Here is a 13,871-nt window from a genome sequence, read left to right as displayed (position 1 = left end):
TTAAGACTTCTAACGGCGCTGAGTCGGCTCATGCAACCTTTGCAATGGTCGGCACGGCGGCTTGCTGGCTACCGCTAACTTGGCGGTGTCTCCCATGGCTCATGGTCGCCTGAGACAGTGCGCCTCCGTCATGGTCGATAAATAATAACTATAACTAATGAGCCCCGTCGGTAGGTCATTTGTCTCCCAATAACTGGTGTGATTAACCTACCCTGTAGCTCCGTATCTCAGCTACTTCACCATTCAAAAGGTCTGAAAAGACGTGACAAATTCCCATTCAGTGCATTAATATCATTCAAAAGGGGTGTTTTTATGTAGACATCGTCTATTTTAATAAGACGGACAGTAATAATCCTGTGGCTTAATGATTAATCACTGCATTCCGTTGGAGAGATGAGAGGGGGACTCGCAATGGCAGGCCATTTGTACGTACTGCTTTGATCAATCTACTCTCAGCTGTCTGCAGCTTGTTCAAAATACTGCTGCTCGCATCCTCACCGCCAAGCAAAAGCTCAATCACATCACAACAATCCTTATTTGCCTGTAGGCCTCAGGCGGTATCAACATTTTGCTATCACAGTTTTTGTCTACAATTTAACTACGGTATTACATAGTACTGTGTGTTCTATCCGTCTTATATGAGATACTTAAATGGTTTTCTGTGCAAACAAGCAGAAACGCTTACTAGGATCTCCTTTTAGTTAACCTTGTAGCAGTGAACTGTACCGTCATGAAACTGTACCTTTTTCTATGCAAACTTCTAATAAAGTCTTCAATCAATCCATCAATCAAATTACCGTAATTAGGTTACCTGATATTAGTTCATCACAAATCTGTCACTTGCGTTTCAAATCGTATCCTTTTATCGGCAGGTGATATGCCCAAATCATGTATTTCATTCTCCATTTAGCTTGTTTGACTTATGTTAATTAACTTATTTTGCTTTAATATGTTTTTGCTTTTTTTTGTTCAGCACCTTGGTTCTTGCAACACTAATGCTCTGGATTAGCTATTTTCCAAATCATTGGCTAATAGGCCTACTTGACCTTTCTGTATAGTTTGTTGAATACTTTTGATAAATGGTCTTTTTCTTGTCCTTTTAATTTGAACTTTTTTTTAGGTAGGTTATGAAAAAGTTACATAAATTGTCACTTCACTGTCCTATGGGGACCACCCAAGAATCACGACCCACAGACTGAGAACAACTGCTCTAGACTGATAACTACACCAAAGGATCAAGTGAAAATCAAGTGACAGGAGCACAACAACACTCACAATTTTATTTTGACTACAGTGAAATTGCTAAAAGGTCAGCTGTTACTGCCAGACGTATTATTTGTATTTTGTTCAAATGTGTTCTTTTTTATCCTTTTAGTTGACCTTGTACCAGTGAACTGTACTGTCCTGTACCCTTTCCTATGCAAACCTATGCATAACATCTACAACCAATCAATCAATCAAACAAACAAACAAACAAACAAACAAACCTGGTGTGTGTAGAAAGGTGTCCAGACGTTTGTTTTGTGTCTCCAGCAGAGTTTCTAGAGTCTCTATCTCCCTCTGGAAGAGGTTGCACATGAACTCTGCGGCCACGTGGAGGCGCTCCAACACAACCACTCTGAAGTTAAGCTCCACACAAACATCGTCTCCACGCTGCTGTTTGTCCAAAACACACAATATCTCCTCTCCCACCGACGTCATGTGTTCATTTATCTTCAGCCGTAGAGACGCCATTTGAAACATTTTACCTCCTTTGTGAGACATTGTTCACCGCCGTCGTGAAAAATAAAAACACACTGCAAGCGTCTGCTGTTGTTTCTGTCCGCACACAAGAGAGTCTCCTCCATTAAACACAAAGGGGAAGGAGTAGACCTACCAAGAATGCCAAGAACCTAAACCGGACAGGGAGGGGGTGGTGGATGGAGGCGTAAAGATTATTATGCCCCCCCTCTCCTCCAATAATGTCATAATCACATTGGAATGGACCTTCATATAGGCTATAGATTGAGACTGTAGGCCTACTGAGTTTTCCCCCCTTTATCAATCGTGTTCTTTCATAATGGAGTTTCTCTGAATCATTACCCCTCACAGAAAACACAAAATGGTTTAGTCCGCACACACACACACACACACACACACACACACACACACACACACGCTCCGCCCCCATGATGGCGTGCCTGTCATCGCGTCCTCCGCATGGTCCTCCTCCGTCAGTTCGCGGGAGAGTGTTTTCTGCTGGTGTTTCAGTCGGTATCCAGTCGGCTCGCCAAAAATCCAAGTCGCCAAATTTGCGGGACATGTCGCCGAAGACAGGTCGCCAACCAGTCGCGGACATCTCGCAAAATTCCTGAGTCAGCTCGCCAACCAGTAGGGTGTGTGTGTGTGTGTGTGTGTGTGTGTGTGTGTGTGTGTGTGTGTGTGTGTGCGTGTGCGTGTGCGTGCGTGTGCGTGTGTGTGTGTGTGTCTGTCTGTGTGTGTGGGAAAGATATATATGAAAGGAAACATGGGAAGAGATCAAATTGATGCAGTTAAAAGAACAGTTCACAACACTGTTTATACATTTGAGGATGGACCATCATAATCAGCATCTGTGTCTTTATGCTGTCCCCAAAAATGCTATGTACCAATATTTGGCCCCATGGACCCACCATCTGAGAATTCTTTGTGCCAGGGACCCACAGAAGAGAAGATTTGTGTTAAGAAATGTTATATATTTAAATATTTTACAAACACTTTCAACATGCTTAAAGAAAAGCAGCTAAATTTGCTATTTGATAAACTTTGATTTTATTTATTTGATTAGACTATATGAGTCTTTCACACATTTAATTTCAAGATTATCAAATGGTGGTCCTCACAGTTTTCCTTCAGAACGACTCCTATAACAAAAGACTTATCAAATACTGCCCCCTACTGACAAGATGAATTCCAATCTGTCACCTTTTGTTCTCAAAAGCACTTTGCACCTTCAATGAAACATCCAATGAGGTGTTGATTAATGGGTCATGCGCCTGCATTATGCAATGACCCATAAGTATGTGATATTGTGCTATTATGTAGCTACATTCCATGCACAAAGAAAAGCAGAAGAAAGAAAGAAAGAAATCCAGCGTCCATCAAGTGAAAGCTGTTTGTAGGCTATAATATGTTAAAGTATATTTTATAGTAAGTAGGCTAATGGTTATAATAATGCTGCTGTACTTAACTTGAGTATTTCCAATTTTCAATACTTTTACTTCTACTCCACTACATCTCAGATCCAAATATTGTACTTTTACTCTACAATTTTTGAAAACTTTAGTTACTAATTACTTTGCCGATAAAAATTATAATAGGCTATTATAAAATAAAAATGCATGGACCACTTTAGCCCCATTTTATACCTTGGATATTTGAAAATAGCCGATCTTCAAGCTTGTAGATCTGCTATTTTCAAACATTTAGTACTTTTACTTTTGGTACTTAAACCTACATTTTGATGCCAATACTTTCATACTTTTACTCAAGTACATTTGTAACAGAGTAGGCGGCCTACATCTACAGTGCAGTATTGATACTTTTACTTAAGTACAACATGTGAGTACTTTTTCCACCACTGTTTATATCACAGTCCGTGGCTTAGGGGTGAGCCATCCAAGCTGTTTTGGCGACCTGTCCTTGGAGCATTTGGCGAGGCTTCCTAACCCACGGGGCGACATGCCCACGCAAGTTGGCGAGCTGCCCTAGAAAATTCATTTGCGTCATTTGTCGAGTTGGAAATTTGGCGAGAGGACCTGTATTCTTTCAGTCCGAGCGTATCAAAGGGTGCGTTCGGAAAATGCGCACTGGGTCTGGTTAGGGTTAGGGTTAGTTTTAGGCATAGTTTTACTGAGGTTATAGGGTTAGGGTTAGGGTTGGGTTTAGGCATAGTTTTACTGAGGTTATAGGGTTAGGGTTAGGGTTGGGTTTAGGCATAGTTTTACTGAGGTTAGGGTTAGGATTAGGGTGGTTTAGGCAGTGGTGCTTTGGGATATTTTTTTTCGGGCGGACGGTCATTTATTGACGTCACGTGCACGCGCGTGCACGCGCCTCTAGAGGCTATTTAGATAGAAAGGATGTCAGCAGATCTGATGGTGGGAAAACAATAGTTTTCTAGTCTTAATTACATTTGCATTGTTACTTAAGATTTTATGTTCTACTTTCTTTAAATTCATTTAGAAAATACAGCGCTGCAGTAGGATAGAGAAACAAAGTTTGCCTTGAACGAATCTCAAACACTAAATACCACAGTAATGGATGAGGACACACACACATCGACACATGCACATGCAGTCACAGCTGGAAACCTAAGTAGGCTATACTGTATCCATATGAATAGAGGCTTGAGGACGCTCACACATTCACCACTAGAAACCTGCATAGTAGTAGCCACTGATTAAAGTATTGCTTGTAGTTATCGCGGATTCGCGGGGTGGGGGGTTGTTGCGGCTCTCGCGGGGGGGTATGCACGCGTTTACACGGTCGTGCACCGTTCGGTGCCGTCCGTGCGCGTGCATGTGGGGAAATATTTTCGGCCACACGGCGTCAAAGCACTGCTACTGGGTTTAGGCACACACTACAACCCTAACCCCGAACGCACCCTTTGATACACTCGGACTGAAACACCAGCAGAAAACACTCTCCCGTCAGTTTGCGGTCTCTCAGTCACTGTGAAAATACTTGAGGAATAAAATAAAATAAATAAATGTTAAAAAAAAAAAAAAGGTTTTATAGCCATCAATCATGCTCTAGTTTACATATGGGAGATATTTTTCAAAAAACATAGCCTATGTACATGACATTCTGATCACCAAACAAAACATTGTACTTATGTTTTTGTGAGGAATAGCCTCCGTGGGGGGTATGTGTATGCAAATATTGTAGCCACTGGCATTGTATTACTAAACAATAGAATCCAATGGTGATGTATATGTATTATTTGGTGTTTATAAAAGAAAAAAACCTGCGTTTAAGGTGTGAATTCTTGTCTGGGACAAGGGTGACTTCTGTCAGGTTGCATGTTTAGATTGATTAGTGTGTCAATACATGATGATAATTTGAAATGGTTTGGTAGGACATGATTTATCCAAATTCTCAAGAATGGATCATTATAATGACGCCATATGCAAACATTGTGGCCAATGGTGATGTTTAGGTGGTAATAAAATAATTTAACCCTTAAGTTCTGTTCAGATTCACTACACCTTCGTTCTGTTCGGGTCATTTTGACCCGGGGGATATTTGGTTTAAAAAAAACAACACTAATATAAATTTTAACTTAACAAATCATCATGATACATTGACTTTGACTCAATACCAAACAATTCATATGATATATATGGTAAATGTTTGCATTTCTGCTTTGCTATATCACATTAAACACTGAACGAGCTAGGCGTTTTTACTGATTTAGCTGGAATTCATGTAAAAAAACAACTTTATTTAATACTGGGCAATATTGCTCATGCTTATAGGAAAAAATGAAAATCAGACAGGGGGGCTTCGGAAGGGGGGTGTTAGAGGTGGGGGGGGCTGTGTGTCTGTGTTTTGGCACAATACTGTGTATTTCTGTGCATAATTATGTGCTTCCGGGTCAAAATGACCCGAACAGCACTTAAGGTTCAAAAAATATGAGGGGGGTGTAGCATGGGTGTAGTGCAAAAATATTTTTTTACACGTTCATCTCAGAAGAATCTTTAAGGCCAGTGAGTTTCAGGTGGAAAAAAATGTAACTTCTACCTTTTTTTTTCAAATGAAAATGTAAAACGGGTCAAAATGACCCGAACAGAACTTAAGGGTTAAACCTTTTTTTTTGATAAAATACAAATGTTGTAATAATACAATAGTGGGTATTAGAGGGTTAACTGCAAGTATGCCCCATATCGATTGCTTGTTCATCACATCACAGTTGATGAAACCTATGAATACTTCATTCTGAAATACTTACTATATTGATAAGGAGATTTTATATTGTGGGTTTGTCATTGGTACTGTAGGTGGTAATGCCGATAACACCTGAATACCACTTCACACACACCCTCGCATTGCAATTGATGGCAATACGGTGGTAATGATCATAATCACAATGCAAATGGTACAGGCTATTGTGTCCAGCTTACACAGGCCTATTCAAAACATGCTCTGAGTGAGGGCCACTGCAGAGTAGGCCTATGTTTGCATACAGGCCCACCTGTAAAGACTTTGGTGAAATGACATTGCTGATTTCTGTGTACATTACCATCCTTTTATACATTTGTAAACAATAATTGTATTTGCTCAGAAAAATGGGCATTCAAACATTAATCCAATGAAAACAATTGCTTTACTGACAGGGTACTGTTAATTGATATTAATGCAACTGAACTCAAAGATGTTTATTTGAATTAAACATTATTACCTCACAGTTTCTTTAGATGTACAGATGCACATTTTAAACAGAACCCAGACCAAAATAAACCAATCAATTCAATTCAAATGAGCTTTATTGGCATGAGAACACATAATTTACATTGCCAAAGCAAGTGTCGAAATGTAATTAAAACTGCAAATGGGAAATGAATGTACAGTTGGAGAGGGTACAGCATTGTGTAAACAGAACTATGTCACATTGTGTTGTTATTTATATTGTGAGCTCCCATACCAATTACATTCATCTATCAAAATATGTTACATTTCTAAATCCAAACCTTATCCTTGTTTATGGATATTTGCAAACATTATAATTCAGTAAACCACTCCTTGCATGCATAACACTTATTGCATGAATATTAATGAATATGACATGTTAAATTCTGACAAATGTGGAAAAACACTGCTCTACCTTTCTGGAACAAGCAAAGTAAAATCCGTCTCAAGAAACTGTTTGTGTTTAGCTTAAGTCTTGTTGATATTGTCAGCGTATACAATTCCTCTGCTTTAGTGTCCTTTTCATTGTCATTCTGGCTGAGACTGAATGATCATTTATGTGTCTGTGTGAACTAATTTAAACTAAAGGCTTTCCCCTGTATGCATCTTCATGTGTGTTTTTAGATTACACATTTGAGCAAAGCCTTTAGCACAAACTGCACAATAAAATGGCTTTTCACCTGTATGCATCCTCATGTGTGTTTTTAGATTACTTGTGCTAAGAAAACCTTTACCACATACTGTACAAGTAAAGGGCTTTTCCCCTGTATGAGTCCTTGCGTGTATCTTTAGATTACATGCACTAACACAGCCTTTACCACAAACTGTACACAAAAAGGGCCTTTCCCCGTTATGAGTCATCATGTGTGTTTTTAGATGACCCATGTGTAGACAGCCTTTACCACAAACTGTACAAGTATAGGGCCTTTCCCCTGTATGGATCATTGTGTGACTCTTCAGATGAGCCTTATGATTAAACATTTTGCTACACTCTGTACAACTAAAACCTTTCTTCCCTGTGTGACTCCTCAAGGATTTAGTTTGTTTTGATGATTTCAGGTCCTGGGACAGCTTGCACTGTCCTCCCACATGTTGTGTCTTCTGTGATTTCAGTGTGTTTAAAGCTGACTGATCTCCCCTGGTCTCCTCCCACTCATCACTGTCATCAGTTTCTGATTCAGAACAGTGTGAAGAGAGAAGATGGTCATCACTAGTTGGTTGTGATGTTCCACAGTCCTCTACATCAGCTTGTGTGTTCATGTATTCAGTTGAGGTGCTGGCTACAGGCGCTGTCTCTCTGTTTTCATCGAGATCGTCCCTGGTCTCACATTCATCACCGTCTTCTGTGTCAGATTCTTCACCAGGCTGCCACTCATCACTGTCTTCCGTCTCAGTTTCAGAACATTCTGACCCAGCAGCCTCCTCTGGACTATGAAGTAGCTCCTGTAGCTCCACTTCAATCTGTGGAGGCTCTGGTTCCTCCTGGATCAGATTAGGATTCCTCTCATGCTGTTCAATGGGAACCTCTTCTTTACACACAGGGAGGAGCAGGAAGTCTAGACAAAAGATGAAATGAGAATAAAACACTGAATATTTGAACTTGAGAGAAAGAAAATCATACAGTTTTTTCCCATTTGGTTGGAAAACACTGTCAAAAGATTTGAATCAAGTGTGACTTGACAGACAGATGCTATATATATATATATATATATATATATATATATATATATATATATATATATAGAGAGAGAGAGAGAGAGAGACTAGGCTAGAAGACACGGTTGTCACGCTACGGGCAGAGTCCATCCACAGAGCCTAGTCCTTCCAAGCACCAGATTTCCTCTCCCAGAAATTTGGTTCTGAATCTGAATCTGGTTCCATTTGTACACTCTAGAGTTACAGACCCATATCGGTTTTGAAACGCATTTCACCTCAATAAAACATATAATTCTATTTTTTGGCACACATCTAACTACTATAAGAGCTCATGTAAAAAAGAAAAACAAAATCATAAAATATATATATATATATATATATATATACATATATATATATATATATATATATATATATATATATATATATATATTTTGTTACCAATATTTTCCAATATTAATTGCTTATGGTAATATCGTCCGGCCAATAATATTGGACATCCCTATTGTCCGTAGTTAATCACGCGATTAATCCCAAGTTAATCACATATTTTGTATCTGTTCTATATCTACCTTAAACAGATATTAATACTCATATCAACAAGGAAGTAGACAAATACTTTCTTTATGCAAATGCAGCATGTTTATTATTTTTGGAATAATGACAAAACACTGTCCATAATAGGCCTAACAAGCATATAACAACTTGAGAAAATATCTGCTTCCATTAGGACAGATTAATAGTGAAAGGACCACCACTCATCTGCCAATAGATTTAGGTGAGGTGCTGCATGCCTTAAGAAGGTCTAAGACCAAAAGCTTGCACTTTATTTAACTGAAAATAAAGAACATGATTTTGCACACTTTTGAGTGTGCGGTGGCTCCCTTGAATTTTTCATTTGGACAGATTTAAAATAAATAAACGTTTACACTTGGCATTCAATCACTCAAACCCCAGCATCCCTATTCTAAGGGGATATTCACCAAAAGTAGCAGATCTACAAACTCACCACAAGATGCTAGAAAGTTTGTAGATCGGCTATTTTTGGTGAAGAGAGTTGGTGTATGGAAAAATAACTGAAGTACAGAGCAACTCAGAGGGTGTTTTACAAAGCAAGCATAGAGGCATTAGAGGGTCTAAAGTGGTTTAACTGAAGAAATAGGCTATTGATAAATTCTAAATATTATCAACGTATTCTGAGGCACGCTGACAGTGACCACCGAAGGCATGCAACAACGGCCAGAGAACTTGGCATATTGTAAGCCTTGTGCCACACATCTCCAATGTGCCAGCACATGTCTCCAGAGTCTACATCATAACTGCTGGATTTCTTCTTTCTCAAATAGTAACACCAGTACAGGGGAGGGGTGAGCCCTGTATACAGGACGTATGCGTCTCCTGTACAACGTAGAGCCGCTCCTGTTTTTGGGAGCGTGTGGCTCGCGCTGTCTGCCGCCGCACGCTGTTCTCGGCTGTGCGCGACGCCGTCAGCGGTAATAATTGTGGTTGTGATTTAGCTCTGGTCCATCGCGTCACCTCCCGGTGACGCTCTGACAGACCCGTCGGCAAATGGCTAGACCCGAGTATCTCAGCCCCTCCGAGCGCTCAACATCAGTCAAAATAAACAAAACTACTTCACTACTCACCAAACCAAAGGTAGTTTTGCGTTGTTGAAAGTCTATTCTCTGCGGTGGTGAGCCCCTCAGCACCCCACCTACTCTGCAAATTACACTATTTTTGGCATGAAATAAAGTGCATCCAACTCGACCGCCACTTATTTCCGGGTTGTGAACCATACTACAAATTTGCTTTGTAGTATGCCAAAGCAAATTCCTATGTGTATTACACAATGGTTAATAAAGAAATCTGAATCTGAATCTGAATTGTATCTGCGGTGGCCGCTAGGTGGCTCGAGGTGGGTGCGTTTTATTTCATGACAAAAATCATGTATTTTACAGAGTAGGTGGGGTGCTGAGGGGTTCACCACCGCGGAGAATAGACTTTCAACAACGCAAAACTACCTTTGGTTTGGTGAGTAGTGAAGTAGTTTTGTTTATTTTGACTGATGTTGAGTGTTCGGAGGGGCTGAGATACTCGGGTCTAGCCATTTGCCGACGGGTCTGTCAGAGCGTCTCCGGGAGGAGACGCGATGGACCAGAGCTAGTTGTGATTGTGCTTGTCTGCTGCAAAAATCTCAGCTGTTTTGTCTGTCTTGTACTACTACTACTTCTAGCCCTGCTGCTATAGCCCGGCAGCTTATGTCAATTATTTTGGAAGAATCGTTCACTTTGTGATACAAGCACCAAATTTTGAACAAAGTTTCCCTTTGGACCTACTTTTTCCAAAAAGTAAGTTAGCAAAAAAAAAAAAAAAAAAAAAAAAAAAAAAGCAATATGGGCACGATTTAAAAAAAAGGTTGGGGTCCCATTCTGCTTTAAGTAGCATGTGAGGGGTCAACATAGGAGTTTTTGATGATTCTGAATCCAATGCAAGCAGCTTTTGCAAAAAAAAAAAAAAAAAAAAAAACATTCCTTTGGCTAGAAAGGCCCCCACAAAGCTATGGTTTAGTGAAGAGTCATCACTTTTCACAGTTTTGTGGGGGCCTTTCTAGCCCAAGGAATGTTTTTCATGCAAAACAAAAGCGCTTGCATTGGATTCAGAATCATCAAAAAACCCTATTTTGACCCCTCACATGTTACTTAAAGCACATTTATTATTTGGATTTCCTGTGTAGGGGAAAACATAGGGGAAAGCCTGGTATTTGTTTACTAAACACGTTGTTTGTTCCGGTTTAGACTGAATGACATCCTACGTCATGTTGTTGTGAAAACGGACTACACTTTGGCCGGAACTACCAAACTGGAATCCGTTTTAACCCAAAACAAAACTACTTGAGCATGCGCTAACTGCTTGTGCATGCGCTAACTACTTGTGCATGCGCTAACTACTTGTGCATGCGCTAACTACTTGTGCATGCGCTAACTACTTGTGCATGCGCTAACTGAGTTAAAACTGATTCCTGTTTGGTAGTTCCGGCCAAAGTGTAGTCCATTTTGACTACAAAATAACGTAGGATATCATCCGGTCCCAACCGGATCAAAAAAATCGAAGGTGAGCTTGTAGATCTGCTATTTTAGACACAATGTGCGACAGATGTTTGACTTGACAGTCCTCCCTCCTACCGAAGTTGAACTCTGTGTCATGTGGGGGACCACACTCCATTACTAATAAACAATGTCAATATTGCTCAGGTCGATTCATACAAATACTTGGGTGTGCATATTGACAGCAAGTTATCCTGGGATGTCCATGTTAATCATGTGTGTACTAAGATCCAGCAGAGACTTCACTTTCTGCGTAGGCTCAGGGTGTTTGGTGTCCAGCAGAGAGTGATGTTGCTTTTCTATCATGCTGTGATCGAGAGTATTTTCCGTTATACAATTTGTGTGTGGTTTGGTAATTTGACTGTGAGGTCAAAAGCACAGATTAATAGACTAGCTCAGATTGCATTGAAGGTGATGGGTGTGAGGGAGCACCCCACCCTTCAAGCAATATTTGAGGAAAGTGTAGTTAAGAAAGCTAAGAGAATAATTGCTGACCCCTCTCATGTACTGCATTCAGAATATGAACTGCTACCCTCGGGTAGACGTTATAGAGTCCCAGTTAAAAACAAGAAAAGACATCTGAACAGATACAAATACTCATTCATTCCCATATCTGTTAATCTGCTAAACTCAGGCCGTTAGTAGGGGTGATGACTCTGGTGTAATGTAGTGTAATGTATGCACTTGACCTGTATGTCAGCACTGTGTGTTGTGCACTATTCGTTGTAATTTACTTTCTGTCTGTCTTGTCCTGTTGTATGTTATGTAGCAGCCTGCATATGTCCAAGACAAATTTCCTTCGGGACAAAATAAATGAATCTTGAACTGTAGAAGCACTCTGCAAACTGAAAACTACACCAAAGGATCAAGTGGAAATCAAGTGACAGGAGCACACCAACACTCACAATTTTCTTTTGACTACAGTGAAATTGCTAAAAGGTCGGCTGTTACAGCCAGACGTATTATTTGTATCTTGTTCAAATGTGTGTTTTTTATATCCTTTTAGTTGACCTTGTACCAGTAAACTGTACTGTCCTGTACCCTTTCCTCTGCAAACCTATGCATAGCATCTACATCAATCAAACAATCAAACCTGGTGTGTGTAGAAAGTTGTCCAGACGCTTGTTTTGTGTCTCCAGCAGAGTTTCTAGTGTCTCCATCTCCCTCTGGAAGAGGTTGCACATGAACTCTGCTGCCACTTGGAGGCGCTCCAACTCAACCACTCTGACGTTAAGCTCCACACAAACATCGGCTCCACGGCCACGCTGCTGTTTGTCCAAAACACACAATATCTCCTCTCCCACCGACGTCATGTGTTCATTTATCTTCAGCCGTACAGACTCCATTTGACAAGTTTTACCTCCTTTGTCTTTGTGAGACATTGCTCACCGCCGTCGTGAAAAATAAAAATAAAAACACTGCTAAGGTCTGCTGTTGTCTCTGCACACAAGAGAGTCTCCTCCATTAGACACAAAGGGGAAGGAGTAGACCTACCAAGAACCTAAACAGGACCTGGGAGGGGGTGGGGTGGAGGCGTAAAGATTATTATGCCCCCCTCTCCTCCAATAATGTCATAATCACATTGAAATGAAGTGTCATAGATAGATTGAGACTGTGCTGAGTGTTTTCCCCTTTATCAATCGTGTTCTTTCATATAATGGAGTTTCTCTGAATCCTTTCACACCCCTCACAGAAAACAAAAAATGGTTTAGTCCGTAGCTTGCTTTGCAGTTTACATCCGGACGGACACACACACGCACATACGCACACACGCACACACGCGCGCACACACACACACACACACACACACACACACACACACACACACACACACACACACACACACACACACACACACACACACACATACACACATACACACACGCTCCGCCCCCATATGATGGCGTGCCTGTCCGTCCTCCGCATGGTCCTCCTCCGTCAGTTTTTGGTCTGTCAGTCAGTGTGTTGTTGTTGCCTGCTCTCCTCCAGCAGCCTGGCCGCTCCACAGCCCCCAGACATGGACTACCAGGTAGGAGGCTGACCACAACCCTCCATAGCAGCTAGCCATCCACACACACACGCACGCACGCACGCACGCACGCACGCACGCACGCACGCACGCACGCACGCACACACACACGCACACACACACACACACACACACACACACACACACCATGCTGGTTTAGTTGTGATTGAGTAATGAGTACTTTATCAAGTTTTAACAAGTTTGTTAACAGTGCAGTACATTTTATGTTACTGTTATAACATTGTTATTATAATTTATTTGCATAGGACTGTTGTACTGTTTGTCTTTCATTTGATGTTTCGATGAATTGTTGTGAGTTTATACAGTGGTTCTGAAACTCTTTGACGCTATGTCAGTAACAATACAGTTTCGCTACTCACCAAAACAAAGTGGTCTGTGGCAATTTGAAAGCTTATTCAACTTAGTGGACGCACTCTGAGCCCCCAGCACACACCTAAAATACATTTCTAACGCTATGTACCAGAGCTAGACTCGGTGCACCTCTGTAAATAACTTTTACATCCAGACACTCCTGAATTAAAGTGTTATTTTGTTTCATATCAACTGTACAGGTTACAGTTGTATCCCCCTAAGATGCAGTTTGTCACGGAGGAAAACTTGACAGAATATCTGTTTACAGGCGCAGGCCATATTGA

The 13,871-nt window shown here is 40.7% G+C and overlaps 1 protein-coding gene across 1 annotated transcript in view; it reads right to left on the bottom strand.

Moving 5' to 3' along the window:
* LOC308289895 (uncharacterized protein) overlaps nucleotides 1-12,395 on the bottom strand; it is a gene marked incomplete at its 3' end in the record, with an annotated part of 44,685 nt that extends 32,290 nt beyond the window's left edge. Inside the window, exons 1-2 of the mRNA XM_080731664.1 lie at nucleotides 12,280-12,395; nucleotides 7,638-7,982 (exon numbers count right to left, since the gene is read on the bottom strand). Of these exons, the coding sequence (XP_080587790.1) occupies nucleotides 7,638-7,982; nucleotides 12,280-12,370 (436 nt within the window). The 5' untranslated portion in view covers nucleotides 12,371-12,395. The remainder of the gene's footprint in view (nucleotides 1-7,637; nucleotides 7,983-12,279) is intronic.
* Between the last annotated feature and the right edge of the window lie 1,476 nt (nucleotides 12,396-13,871).

Source organism: Nannobrachium achirus (assembly GCF_963921795.1).
Source record: "Nannobrachium achirus genome assembly, chromosome: 1".
NCBI classification, from domain to species: Eukaryota; Metazoa; Chordata; class Actinopteri; order Myctophiformes; family Myctophidae; genus Nannobrachium; species Nannobrachium achirus.
Note: the sequence above shows the minus strand (reverse complement) of the source record. Positions and strands in the feature narration are given on the sequence as shown.